This window comes from Cyrtonyx montezumae, unplaced genomic scaffold (assembly GCF_038088225.1).
Source record: "Cyrtonyx montezumae isolate F1298 unplaced genomic scaffold, pur_monq_1.0 scaffold_1, whole genome shotgun sequence".
NCBI lineage: Eukaryota > Metazoa > Chordata > Aves > Galliformes > Odontophoridae > Cyrtonyx > Cyrtonyx montezumae.
The window spans coordinates 4,744,709-4,759,127 of NW_027071825.1; the positions used below are offsets into that span (position 1 = coordinate 4,744,709).

Consider the following 14,419-nt stretch of genomic DNA (forward strand, 5'->3'; position numbering starts at 1 on the left):
CCCGCCGTGCGTCGCCGGAAGCGGCGTGCAGGGGGCGGACGTTGGGAGGCGGAGACTTTGAACGGCGCCGGGCCCGGCATGGAGGCGGCGAGCGGGCAGCGGGCCCTGCTCCGCCAGGTGAGCGCGGCGCTGCCGCGACCCCTCCTCTCACGCCTCCCTCCCCTTCCCCACGCTCTGCTCTCCGTCACGCCGCCTCTTCCTCAGGTGCTGGGCTGGAGGCTGGCGGCCGCCGTCGCCTGGTCCGTGCTGCTGCTGCCCGTCTGCACCGCGGCCTTCGTCCTCCTCAGCGGCGTCCAGCTCCTGTGCCCGCTGCGCTGGCTGTCCGGTACGTGCCCTGCCCTGCCTGGGCTGTGCAGCTGGGAGCTCGAGCCCTGCGATGCTGGACGTGCGGGGGGGGGGTGTGGGTGGCTTGTTCCCTTGGAAATGTTCCCTTGGAAATGTTCCCTTGGAAAACTTACAAGCCTAAAGGACAGCCAGGCGAGCAATTTGCTTTGCAAGGAGTTCTTTATCTTCCTGCCGTGACTGCGTGGTTTCAGCTTTTGTCAAACAAAGGGAAGCTGTGTCACTTCAGCCGCGGTTAAATTCGCGTTGTTGTTTTTAGTAAAACAGGGCTTGCTTACAAGAAAGCCAGTTAGAAGAATATAAAATTATTAATGAAGCTTAGATGTGCTTTTATTTTCACACAGCAGGGCAGTTCCAGCCCTCTGGAATGGCAGAATTCCAGCACTCAAAAGTCCATTGAATGTTGCTCATCGCACAGCTAATAGATCATTGTCAAGTGTTCCTCTCTGTTAACTTACAGTATCTTCTTACTGCAGCCTTCTGGGGGATAACTGTTTCTTTCTTTCCTTTAGATTCTTTTGGTGACTTGTATACTTCACATGTCATCTTCTGTATGCTTCTTATGTCTGTGGTGATACTGATAATAAGTATCTTCAATGCTGAATTTTATGCAGGTGGGTTTCATGTGTAATAGCAGTTATAAATTGGATGGGTGTGGAAGAGATTTGTATTCATTATATTCATTCAATTTGGAAATTTCTTTTTGTAGATGGCACATAAAAGTCATTCTTAACTACAGGTGGCAGTTTGTGTGTAATTACTGCTGCATGACCAAGGGAGGGTGTGAAAATACTGGATTTGGCTCAGAAGGGGACTCAGAAAGCAGCAAGAGAAGCACTCCAGATTTGGGCATGCTTCACAGCTGAGGCTCTGCATTGCTTTCTGTATCTAGTGCCTGATTCCAGTGGGAAAGTTATTTGCTGTCTTTGGCTTTTTTGTTGTTGTTATTAATGAGGAGTTTTATCAATAGCAAATGAAAATTCACTTTTGGCTTTTGTTTACAGTTGTGCCATCGATCCCATGCTCTCGATTAGCACTGATAGGAAAAATAATTCATCCTCAGCAAGTTATCCATTCAGTTGTTCATGCTATATTGGGAATGTTGGTTGCTTGGTGCGCTGCAGTTATGACAAAAGGAAAGTTCCAATTTCTTGCTGTGCCCTGCACAAATTCAGAAAGGTAATTATTTCTGCGTGTAAGGATGAGTTATGGAAAGAGCTTCTGTTGTCAAAGTGTATGTACTGATGGCCTTTTTTTTTTAAGTGAGAGACTGAAATCTGAGCGCTGTCAAAAAAGTGAGCAAGTTTGTTGCTTGTCATAATAAGTTAGGAAATGCCCTAAGTTAGAAATACTGTAATGCATGGGGAAATAAACGGGCCAGAAACCCAGAACAACTGAACTGTTGGGAGTGTTGATGGCAGGTTGACAGGTTGGTTGTCATTTGAACTAGTTCACCAGTGGATGTGTTGTACTTATGCATGAGGGTACTTCTGATATGTAATAAAGTGGAGAAATAAGCAATGGGAGTTGTACGTGCTGAGATACCATCACACATCGTGATCAGGAGAGTAGGAGTAACTATTTCTCATCTGAATTGAAAATGCTGGATTTAAAACAAAAAAATCCCTTAGTTACCATTGTTCTCTCTTCTAGCCTCGACAGCACTGTTCCTCAGATGTGCCTAAACGAATACCACCTCTTTTTTCTACTTTCTGGTGCTTTCATGGGATACTGTTACAGTCTCTTATACATTATTAACAATATGAATTATTTGCCATTTCCAATCATACAGGTAAGAAGCTTTATAAATCTTTGCAGAAAGATAATAAGTAAAACAATTACTAAAAAACAGCATTGATTGCTTATATATTTGAATAGGGCAGTACCAGCTGTCAGTTGGCTTTTACTAGTAGATTAAAGCTAAGTGAGTATATGCTTCAGTGCCAGTAGTGTTCACCTTCCTTCTTTCCTGCTCAGCCTCTTTCAAACAGAGATGCAGAGTGCTGAAGGCCCTCTGTTGCACGTTCAAAGCTGGCTAAGGTGGGCCATAGCAGAAGGTGAGCTGCAGGAAAGCAGCAGTGTGCCTGAACTGATTCTTAACATCAGGAACTAGCAACTAAGGTTACCTAAGGGCTGAAAATCTTGAGGGCTTTTACCTAATTGTTTTCAAACAAACTCAAGTAGATCAGTTGTGATAGTTTCCAAACTGAAATGTGGAAGGTGAAACGTGCTGCCTTTTTTGTTGTTTAGGTCATGTTAAGTGACTTTTTATTGTTGTTTCCTATTGCATGCAGTCAGTCCTCCCCTCCAATTTTATACTCTACAGGAAAAACAATGAAAACTGGAAACGATTGTAAAATGATAGAAATTGCCAGTAGTAGGCAGAACACCTGGTACTGCCTTCACCTAACTAGCTTTAATTTCTCTAAAGCACAGATTTTGAACCAGTGTTTTAATTCCTTTTAACTGTTTCACCAGTTTGTTCTGAATGCTGAATGTGGAACTCTCAATTTGTTTCTAGCAATACAAGTACTTACGTTTCAGAAGATCTTTGCCTCTCCTCATTAAACACAGTTGTGTGGAATCGCTGTATTTGGTTCGAAACTTCTGTGCTGCATATTACTTCTTTGGTAAGGATTTGTGAAGTTTTCTAATTTTTGAATTCCTTTATTTTAGTCTGTGAGCTTACACTGTTTCTTCAGCCTCTCAAATTGCTCGCTGAAGGTGTGTGGACTTATTTAAATGAATAAAGACAACTGTCTAGAACAGTGAGAAGAAGCACAGTTTATATGTTGGTACTAATCCTTAAAGAATTTTGACTAGAGTGTGAGAAATGTCTCTTCTTCCAAAGAGATTAACACATTATTTAGGAATTTCTCACCTAGTTGGTAACGTTACATGAGTAAGAGCTTTATGGTTTTCTAAGAAGACAACTGGGAACAATAGTTTTCTAACCTGAAGTCTGTGTTTTTGGACACTGTGCCAAAACATCGATCCTCCTCCAGAGGATTGTTTCTGGTGTTCTCATCTTGGAAGCAAATGCTGGTGCAGGCAGCAGTGAGGTAACTTACATGTAGGAGGAGCTACCAAGCTGTAACCAGCTAGCATTGCAGCGTAGCCTCAAAACCTGGAAACAAAGTATAATTGAAGAATTCTATTTGCATATGTAACTAATATTCCTTGTATTTTATTTATTTATTTTTATCACATGGGTAAAGATTGCTGTGCCTTGGCTTGCTGCTTCCATTGTGTGGTTTCAGGAGTAGTCTCAGAGCTGAACCTGAAATACTGCCAGTGGTATGACTTCCGTGTATGTAGTGCCACGGTGTCTTGCTATTTCTAAGCAAAAATGAGCACTTTGGCTTTATTCCCAAGCACAGTTTACGTTATTTGGAGAAAACTGGGGAGCAAAAGGCAGCTTGCCTCCCTTTCAGGAGAATTTAAGTTTGTTCCTTAAGATGATAATGCTAAAATCTGCTGATGGGCACAACAGGGCTGGATTGGATAAAACACAGTGAGGTTCCTTTAATGTTAGGGTTGTAGTTATACTCCTAAGTGAACTAAGAGTATGCTAGAGTTTTTGTCCATTTTTCATTGAGGTAAATGCTTCAGTATCAGTTTCTTCCATATCTTTAAAGGCACTCTGCTGCTGTCTGAGCTGTGGTGAGAATGAATATAGAATTAGTATTAACTCTCCTTTGTTAGAGAAGGAATAGAAATATTCCAGTGCTGAGAGGTTAGCAGTGGAACTCAAGAGCAGCATCTCTCCCTGTGCAATTGCTGTCCTGGCACCTTTTTTTTTTCCTTCCCACATTCCTATTTTTTAAGAAATGAAAGAGAAGAAACCTAAAGGCAGATTGTTTTTTTGCACACACGTGTTACGAGGCCATTCTTTGCCTTTATATATGCATTCTACTTTGATCTTCTTGTTGGCCTGTTGTCTGTGTGTTTGCCTGTTTTTTACTTGCTTCAGTGTTGTGTTTATTTTTTTGTTCCCTAGGTTATATCCCAAAGATGTGGATAAGTACCACAATGGATCTTCATATAGACAGGTGGGTAGTGCAAAGTGCTGAAAACTTGGAGGAGAATATTGCCAACAGCTGCCTTTGCTAAGGTAGTCCAGCATAGCAGCTGGTTTTCTGTGTGTAGTAGGGCTCTGTTCCCCAAGAACAGAAGGAGGCTTCCTGAAATAAACTCCATGAGGGCCTACAGCCCCTGGTAAGAGCTATTTTGTAGCTAGGCATTAAGAAATCAGCTATGATGGCCTTTATCTCTGTAAAACTGAACTATTTGTAAGGGTATTCTCTCCAGATCTCATTTGTGTTTTTTATCTGATTCTGTGTTTTAAGGTTGTTTTTATTTTTATATATCACTGTGATTCCTCTTTAAATAGGGAAATGTGGGAGCTTTTAATACCTTAATTGGATGAAGTTGTGGTTACAGTCATTTATTCCATGTAGCTTTTTCCTTAATTTCCTTAATTTTAATTTTGTCTAATTACCTCTACTAGAAAATTATAGATGTGATCTCATCACATCTTTATGGAACAAAAAAGTTCAACAATAAACAGCTTACTATAGATGTCATCCATAATAGAAACATTTATCTTCTTGGTTTATTTCTTTGCAGTAAATTGCATCCTCTTGACACTCTGTCTGGCTTATTGGATCTCTCCTTGTTTTACCACACCTGGTTATCTGGTGTGTTTCTTCTGGTTACCTGGTACATTGCGTGGTTGTTTTTCAAGATCTATGCTACAGAGGTTGGTATGCTGAGACAATGCAGTGTTTCACTGATAAAGCTTTCTTTTCAAAAGCAAGAACTTCTGACATGCACCCACAGGTTATTTGAGAAGGTAATGTCCAGAAGCTCTCTCTCATTAAAGTTTATCAACAGAAAAGATAACAAAAGGTGGTCAGTGTTCTGCAAGCCAAGCTCTGGAAATGTCAGATTTCAACAAGGCAGCTGGGGAAGAGGGATAAAATGATACGTAATATGAATTCAGTGACACAAAACAAATAAACTGAAATTCTATGCCCAAACTGATTCATGTTAAATAGTATTAAGAATATGCAATACTTGATAAAAATATAAGCAGTTATTTATATATTAAACATCATAGCCACAGGAATAGAAATAAATTCTGTTAAATGAATATGAGTATCATACTGACTTCCTTAGTTTATCAGTGAAGCAATGTAGGAGAAGAATTCTAAAAATCTTTCATTATTTAATAAAAGAGCCCCTTGGTTTTTCATGGGATTGGTTACAGTGTAAAAGACAGACATCACAGTGTTGGAATTTCTTATTTTTTGTGATGGAAATCTCTGTATGGTTTGCCCAGCTGCATGGGTACATGGAAAGCATTTCAAGAAAAAAATGGCTGGGTTTTCTAAGAGCTTGGTTTTAAATGTAAGGCGTGGCCTTTTGTTGTTTGTATGTTTGTTTTTGTTGTTGCTTCTGTTAGAAATTTCAAGCTACTTTATAGGAAGTCAGAGCAGGTGGATATGTGCTTTCCTAGTCCATAACTCCTCTCAGAAGCAGCAACTCAGGCATGGTGTTTCTTAGGCTTTTTTTCCCCTCATGTTTTACACTGTATAACACAACTTCTGATGTTTATGTTTAGATGCATCACTTTCCTGTTCAGCCAACTTTTGCTGAGGAGACAGATCAGTGCCTGCCTAAAATCTTAAACAGCAACCCTCCGCTCATTATAAAGGTAATTGGATTTCCACAGTCTTCCCAGTTAGGTGTCTGCTGGGATGGTGATTCTCAAACCATGATCTGCTAAATAGCAGCTAGAACTGCTGCTAGTTCTTTAAAAAGCTGCCTCAGAACTCTGAGCAAGCCAAGGCAGCCTTTGTTTGGTGGTGAAAACTTGTTTAGTAGCGACATCTGCTGGCACTCACCGTGCTGTACTAGTTTTAGGCTGAAAACGGACTCGTTTAGAGGTGAGGGTGAGATGTATGTGTGCAGTAATTAGGTTAGTTTGTAATTATGCTAAAATAAAAGGTTATTAACACTTTTTTATTTTTCCTTTCCCCTTTGGTAAGCAGTAATTTTGGTAAACTGTAATTTTGGTCTGGCTGTGTTAGACATTAATAGAGCTTACTGTTTATAATAAGCAGGAATTGAAGACTTCGTATAGAAAGTATTGTGTAAATAAAGATAACACTGTTCTCCAGCATGTGAAGATCCATATTTAACGATTATACAGATCTATGATAAGGCTAGAGATAAAAACAGGATTCAAATGAATTGCAGCCTACTGTAATTTGTTATGTTATCCAAGGATCTGTGAGGAAGAATCAAGCACAGCACAGTTAGTAACTGCTGAGATTATGAATTAGATTGAAGTGTCTATAATTGATGGAAATCTGGTTATCATTGTCTGCCATGCTAATTACTTGATGATGTGAAAAAGCTGTATTATGCTGTTGGCACACAGCAGATGATCTCTGGCTTGCAAAAACAATTTGTTCTTTCAACTTGAGCTCTTTGAGTTGTTAGTTGTTAAGACTGAATTTAAGAAAATGTGGCATATTTCTTTAGTTCCAAAGAAAGAATATATCAGTAAAAGTTTTCCAAAGCTCTGTTCAGCAGCTCTGTCTGAACTGGTTCTGGGGATGCATGCTGTCTTTTGCCTTTTTTTTGTTTTGTTTTTCTCCCATCACATGGCTTGTCTTAGTCTGTGTAAACTTGGTCTTTATTAGAATGGCACTGATATGGATGAGAACAGTTTTTAAGGAAACTCCTTGGACTCTGCATGTGTGAAAATGCTTTCCTTTCCTTGTAGTTTTTAGCCTTACAAGACTTGATGTTACTGTCCCAGTATTCTCCTGTTCGGCGTCAGGAAGTCTTTAGCCTTAGCCAGCCAGGTAAGAGCTACTTCATGTTGATTATTATTATTATTTAGTTGCATTTAGTATACAATCCTCTTGCTATATATGAAGCAGAGAAGGGCAGTTGAGACTACCTAGAAATCTTGAAAAACTTTATTATTCCTCATTAGGATCTCTAATGTTTGCACAACTTCTGAAGTGTTTACCATCACCATTGATTTTGCTCTGTTTGTTTTAGTTGTTTAGCTGATTTTAAGTCTGATGGACCAAACAGGTTGTTTCCCACCTGCTTAATGGTTTTCACCTAAGTCTAGTAGAGTTATTAATTGACAGTAGGATAGAATCTGTCCATGTTTTCATCTTCCTTTCAGTATTAATAAACTGCCACAATGCAGTAAAAATGCATTGTGGCTTTTTAGGAATGGAATGGTGCTGTGGTCTTTTGAAGCTTATGCTGAGAGCAAATGTGTCATGTTAGAATAGATATGAGGATAACATGGAGATCAAACATACCTACTGCATTTCCCCTTTGTGTGAATGCTGTTAGGTGGGCACCCACATAACTGGACTGCGATATCAAGGGAGTGTTTGAGTCTGCTGACTGATCTGACCCAGAGGTTGATTGTGCAGCAGGAAGCTGCAGCAGCAAATGGGAGAGCAAAGCAGCAAGTGGGAGAGGTGAAAGTATCCCCGCAGACTCCAGGTATGTGAGGCAGTGCCTTACTTTTACTTGCATGGTGTTATATTTGATGCAGTATGTATTTCCCCACTTGTGTGAATTAAGGATGTCTCATTATTAAAGTTTTAGAATATGGCTGAACCTAAGAAGTCTAAGATCTGCCAGGAGATGCTTTGTGACTTGCATAGCTGTTCTTATTGTTATCTTAAGATGACAAAATTAGTTTTGTTTTGTTATAAGGACTTATTTACATTATAAGAAACATCTTAATGTGGTTCACTGTGTATAATGGTAGAAAAAGAAAAGCTGGTTTGAGTCTGGAGCTGCATGCAGCTGACAGAGTGTTTCAGGTGTTTCACATGCTGCACTTAGGCATCATTCCTGGCAGTAGAGCTGTGTTAGCACAAGGACTGCCAGGTAACTGAATCCCGTAGCAGTCAGTGCCTAGGACACAAGCATACTCCTGTCCTGTGAACAGCAGGGAACAGTTGGTATGTCAGAGGTGACTTTCTTCTAGTGCTGCTGTTCCCTTGGAGTTCGTGGCTGACAATGTGTTTTTTACACACCAATCAGAAAGAACTGCCATTCTTATTTAGGAACTGTCCTTAAGTAGCCTTGTTTTCTTTACTAATACTAGAAATACTAAAAGCATACTTTACAATGATGCATCCAATGCATAGTAATGCTAATTCACAGAAGGAGAAATTCAGGAAATCCACCATCAGTTCAGGAACAAGAGGAAAGAACTTTTAAAGCATTCCATACTCAGGTTGATATGTACTTCTTTGCAAGATCAAGGTAGAAACAATGTCCATTAATGAAAACTTTTGATGATACAGAAGTTGTTGAAGTAGCAATCAAATAACAAGCCTATGTCTTGACAGTGTGTTTGTTTCTGTTGTTAGGAGCTGCAGTGGCAGAAGATATGCCTTTCCAGTTACAGAGGTCTAATGTTATTCCCAGAGCTGCCATGTCCTCCTTGGTTAAATCATCTGTAATGCCTTTAAAGGCATCGCCTGGGTCTGCTATTGGTTCACCTTTCAGTTCACCTGCTTTAAATGGCAAGGTGGGAATTCTGGATTTAGGCTCTCCTTGGCGTGGATCAGTCCAGAGTCCTCACGTCGTGCAAAGGGGACCAAAGCTGAGGCAGTCAGGTTCAGGTAGAGACTTTCCTCTGCACTTGTTCTTATCCCTGTAGCTGTAGATGTGAATAGAGATCTATATTCTTAAGGTTAAAAGTGACAGAACCCCGTTGTCTGAAGTGACCGTATTTCTCTTGTAGGTCAGCATGTGAACGGTTCCCACCATGAATCCTCAGTGCTCTCTGTTGCAAGAGTTGGCAGCGAAGCAGTGCAGCCAAGTATTATTTACACGTGGCTCCAGAACAAGCAAGAACAGGTAGAGTAAAAGTTGCAGCACATATAGGTTACAGCCAGTACAGCTTAAGTGTTCTCTCCACTGAAAGAACTTTTTTTTTTTAAATGAATACTTCCTTCTTCAATTTGCTTACATAACTTAACGGAACATATTCTGCCTCACACCCCATTCCTTTTTGCTGTAAAAAGATGGTAGAGGTGAGGAGGCTTAACTTTACATGCTTTCTTATAAATACAATGTTTTTCATCTTGTGTTTCTTTTCAGATAAAAAACTTCTTATCAAGACGAGTGCTGATAATGTATTTCTTCAGCAAGGTAGCTGTGATCATGTTTTGAGAGTGAGCAGTGTGGTCTAGAAATGCACGAACATGAGATCTGCTGTGGCACTGTGTCTCTTTTACATAGAGTAATGATTTAGAATACCGTGTCCAGCTCTGGGCTCCTCAGTTCAAAAAAGACAGGGATCTCTTAGAGTCCAGAGGAGGGTCACAGAGATAGCAAAGCTGGAACTTCTTCTGAGGAAAGGCTGAGGAACCTGGGTCTCTTGGGCCTGGGGAAAAGAAAACTGAGGGGGAATCTGATTCATTTTTATAAATATCTGAAGGGAGGTGGGAAGCAAATGGATGAGACCAGGTTCTTGGGGGTGTGTAGCAATAAGACAAGGAGTAGTGGCTTAAAACTTGAGTGTAAGAGGTTCCATGGAAACATGTGGAAGAACTTATGCACGGTCAGGGTGACGGCTGTTGTGGAGTCCCCTATGGAAGTATTGAAGACTCAGCTGGACACCTACCTGTGCAACCTATTGTAGGGTGCCTGCTTTGGCAAGGGGGTTGGACTCAATGTTTACTTGAGGTCCCTTCCAACCCCTGTGATTCTAAAGTTCTTTCTTCTAATTTAAGGTTTTCTTTAAGTACAGTGCTGTTCTTACTGTGATATTTGAAGCAGTACTGTCCTATGCCTGTATTAAAAATAACAATATTTATTCATGCTGGGCTGTTCATAAGCTGCATTTTGCATGAGGTATCATGCAGTAGTAGAACACAACTGAGAACTTAAAAATGCAGTTATCTTAGTATACTAACTGCTAGATGGTATGGCTTCTAGGTAAGGTTAGAATTCAGTTTATGACATTTTGTCAGGCCAGTGTACCAAGTGATTGCTTTATAGTATTCCTTTGTCTGTGGGGGGGAAAGGTAACTGGATTTTTGGGAATTTCTCCTTCTGAAATATCAGTACTAATATTACTATTACCTTTCAGGTGAACAGTTAAACTAAACTTGCATAGTATTTACACAGAAAAAGTTAATTGCAACCTGCAGTTTCAGTGATCCTTTTAGGTTGTGCACTTAGAATGCTTTGATTTCTTCTCAGCATCCAGAAGCTTCCATCCAAGCTGTTTTCTCTGATGCCCAGATGCACATTTGGGCTTTGGAAGGTAAGCAGTTTCTGTTCCCAGCTTTTCTGCTCCTTTGGTTCATGGAAATGCAACAGCTAGAATTATCTGTCCAGATTTTTGGGTCTCTGAAAACTTTGAATGTGTTTTGATAAAAATTTCTGCATTTTTATAACATGAATAAAGATCTCATTCACTTCATGCACAGGCTTAGTTTGTTCCATGGAGGTAGTGATTCCTGGATTTGATTTCTGTTGCTTTTCTCCCACATGAACGCATTTACTGAAAGAAAAAGCAAAGGTGACAAGAAACGTAGGATGTCTTTTTACAGCAGGTTTCCTTCCTGAAGTGTCTTTCTCAGTTAGCCAGGGGTGTGGAGGCAGGCAGACACTCAAGTAGTAAGTTAACAAATAATTTGGAAGAGGGGGTTCAGAGAGATCTGAAAAATGAGCACGTGGCTGCACAACAGGACTTTCTTGCTTGTTTGTCTCAGTGTCAAGAGCAAGTATCAGTGTTTTTTGAATCTTTCATTGGATTTCACTGTGTAAAAGTCACTTTTTTTCCTAGGTCAGATGTTGTATGGACTGATGAGACAGGTTGTGTCACATTAAAGGTGATGAGCCAAGAAATGTAGTCGGGAGATGGGGATCATAAACACAGTTTCACAGAAGAGTGGAAGTACAATTTGTGTTTTAACAAGGGTTGGTGAACTAGGCAGCAATGCTTTTTAATGTGATAAACAAATGGAAGGGTTTTAAAGCTAAATCCAAATTTTTTTTCGGAGTAGTAAAGTTCTTGTACAAGCTGAACAAAAATTTAAATAATCTGGAAATATTTATGCGTGACTAGAATTGTGAAATAGCAGTTGATTCTTGGTTGGTGTCAGGTACAGCTCTGATCAGAGTGGAAAGGGAGCCTGTCCTCTTTTAAATATTTTATATAATCTCTCTTCCCCTATCATTAACCTCAAGCTATTGTACAGCAGTCAAATGAGTGACTGATACGACCCTGTAGCAAGCCAAAGCTGAGATCACACTCACGTGGCTGCAGTGGATCCTGAGAGTTCCACCACGTTAGTGGAATCTTCAGGAAAGATGTGATCTTTGTTAATGCATCATAAGCTGAGAGTTCTGTAATTATAGCACTTCTTTTTTTTTCTCCCCAAAAAGGTCTGTCTCATTTGATAGCGGCCTCTTTTACTGAAGACCAGTTTGGAGTTGTTCAGACCACGCTGCCAGCTATCCTGAGTACTTTACTGACCCTCCAGGAGGTGAAAACTGTTAACTTTTCCTTACTGCAGAACAACTTTATGAGAGGAGGAGTTTTGTTAACTTTGCATTTTTGAGAGTATTGACCAGTCCTTAAAGTTGTCACTGCTATAAATGGCTTCTCATCTTCATCTAAACAAAACAACCAGTTGCCACTATGTTTGTTATGAAATAGCTGGTTAAAAACCTTGCTAGGTCTTTAAAATGTAGAAGCAAGAAGAGCATTTTACTGAAATGTTTTAACTGAGCACTTGGTACTTCTTAATTAAGCATCTTGTTTTGGGGATGTGTCAAATATCCTATGTTTTAAGCTTACTTAGGACTTCATCCTCAGTTGGCTGTACAGAATTCTTCATACAATCTGGAGCACTTGGAGGCTTTGCAAACCACGGGAGATAAGATCTCAAAGCAATGCTTAGGCATTACTCAAACTCTCCAGTTGTTGATGTTTGGAAATGTGTATTAAAAAAAAAAAAGCAGATTTGTTTCCAAAGCTGTGCGTGTCTTTTTGATACAATCACTGTACACTTCCTTAATGGAGATTCTTGGAAAGGATTTTGAGGTTATTAAAGCATCTCAGTGTAAGTCACTTCTTCTAAGAAGAGGTATTAGGGGGAAGGAGAAGGGAGCACCTCCCACATTTCTGAAGGAAGCAAGATGTAATACAAAACAATTGGCTTTGTACTGCTGTGCTTAGCGTTTGAGACTTAATACCAGAGAGCCTTATTTCATAAATCTTGATACTGTGCTCACGTTGATGGCCTGGAAATGTAAGGTCATGTTTGGTTTCCAGTGCATTATTGTGTTCTTGGTGGTGTTTCAGAACTTTTTACTTTGCTTTATTTAATACATATTGTGCTAGTTCTATTATAAAGTAATTGAACAGACAGAGTAAGCTCATCTTTTTTTTTTTTTTTTCCTCAATTAGGTTGTAGACAGACATTTCAAACTGCCTCATGTTTCTAGCAAACCTCCTAGGAGTTCAGGAAGTCTGGTGGACACATCCTACAAAACACTACGATTTGCACTTAGAGCATCTTTGAGAACAGCACTGTACCGGATAACCACTGTCTTTGGAGAACACTTAAAGTAAGAACTTTTCTTCATCATTTCTCACTTGCTAAATTTTTAAATTAAATATTACTGCAGGAACTATGAAAATAGACATTTGTGCAAGAATCCCTTTAGGACACAATTCTAACATGGCATCTTAATACTGTCTTTAATTTGTTGAACCTTACAAAATTTTTGTGTACGTATGTGGTCCCCACTAGAAACTTAAAGAATTCTGGGTGGAAGTCCTTAGTGAATTTTTTTTAATCAATTCTTTAAAAAATGGTCCATGAATATCACTCAAATACTAAATCTTAGCTGCTGAGAAGTAAACTGACTAGAGACAACTTTAGTTTAGTGGGAAGAGAATCTTGGGCAAATGTTTCTTGGTTGACACAGCAGGCACACTTCTGTAGTTGGTGTCGGAACATGTAAAGCAGAAACTGTGTCGTGTCACTCAGTTTGGAAGTGCTGTGTATACAGGAGAAATCATTTTGAGAGATGCTTTCATATTTAAGTCTACCTTGCAAGGATAACAGCTACTCATCAAGCTTTATCAGGGATTGTTCAGATTGGACGTTAGGAAAAACCTCTTAACCTCTGAGAGGGTGGTTGGGTGCTGGAGCAGGCTCCGGAGAACAGGGGCATGGCACCAAGCTGCCAGAGTTCAACAGGCATTTGGGCACGGGCTTGGTGATCCTTGTGGGTCCCTTCCAACTCAGGATACTCTATGATGCCATGATTAAATGGGTGAAGAAACAGATGAGCTTCCTAGGGATAAATGTCTTTTAGTAGTGGAAGCTGTTGAGGAATTGACATTTTTAAGGATTAATACCTACTTTTTTGTGTGTGTTTTCCTTGGAAGCTAGGTTTGTCATACAGCTGGGTTTTCTAAATTTCAACTTGAGTGCAGTTGTTTATGTCAGCGTTCGCTTGGTTTTGGCATGAGGCTCTATTCTGTGGTGCACTACATTTAATGCAAAGTCTTATGTTCTGTGTTTGTTTTTAGTTCGGTGCAAGTCTCTACAGAACACAAGAAAAGACTTCAGCAGTTCTTGGAATATAAAGAATAAATATCAGATTTTGATACAGCTACGGTCTTTTTGTCACTTCTGGTAAGAAGAAACTGGGACTACTGAGCCTTTTTATCTAGTATTGTTGAAAAAGCATGTGGAAGCACAGGTTACAGAGTGAAACTTAAAATTGTAGAAAATCTCTTCCAGTTTTGGAAGAAGTTTTGGAAGTTTTGGATCTTTTGTGTAATAAAACGTCTTAAAATTCATCTTGCCTTCTTTTAATATCGCTTACAGGTGAGAAAATGTCAGTTCTTATTTTATGTAAGACATTTGAGATTATCAGACTCACTCTGCCACTTAGATTCTTCACTGTTTTTCCCCCATATATTCTTTCCCTGCTTTTCCTGATGAAGGCTGAGTGGAGACTTACACAGATACTTAATGTCCCT

The 14,419-nt window shown here is 39.8% G+C and overlaps 1 protein-coding gene across 1 annotated transcript; it reads left to right on the forward strand.

The window, feature by feature from the left end:
• Nucleotides 1–39: 39 nt before the first annotated feature.
• NDC1 (NDC1 transmembrane nucleoporin) lies at nucleotides 40–14,176 on the forward strand. The gene is made up of 18 exons (XM_065738637.1): nucleotides 40–117; nucleotides 205–325; nucleotides 855–956; nucleotides 1,347–1,521; nucleotides 1,996–2,134; nucleotides 2,864–2,972; nucleotides 4,343–4,394; nucleotides 4,972–5,104; nucleotides 5,969–6,061; nucleotides 7,139–7,220; nucleotides 7,732–7,887; nucleotides 8,769–9,023; nucleotides 9,146–9,261; nucleotides 9,505–9,555; nucleotides 10,612–10,675; nucleotides 11,803–11,903; nucleotides 12,830–12,990; nucleotides 13,964–14,176. Exons 1-18 carry the CDS (start codon nucleotides 79–81, stop codon nucleotides 14,025–14,027), a joined length of 2,013 nt encoding a protein of 670 aa, XP_065594709.1. The 5' UTR covers nucleotides 40–78; the 3' UTR covers nucleotides 14,028–14,176.
• Nucleotides 14,177–14,419: the final 243 nt, after the last annotated feature.

Excerpts from the sequence above, each read along its gene's own strand:
- NDC1 (XM_065738637.1), top strand. The coding sequence starts at position 79 with ATGGAGGCGGCGAGCGGGCAGCGGGCCCTGCTCCGCCAG. Across the intron at positions 2,973-4,342 it reads TGCTGCATATTACTTCTTTG|GTTATATCCCAAAGATGTGG; the intron begins GTAAGGATTTGT and ends TTTGTTCCCTAG. Across the intron at positions 9,024-9,145 it reads GCTGAGGCAGTCAGGTTCAG|GTCAGCATGTGAACGGTTCC; the intron begins GTAGAGACTTTC and ends TTTCTCTTGTAG.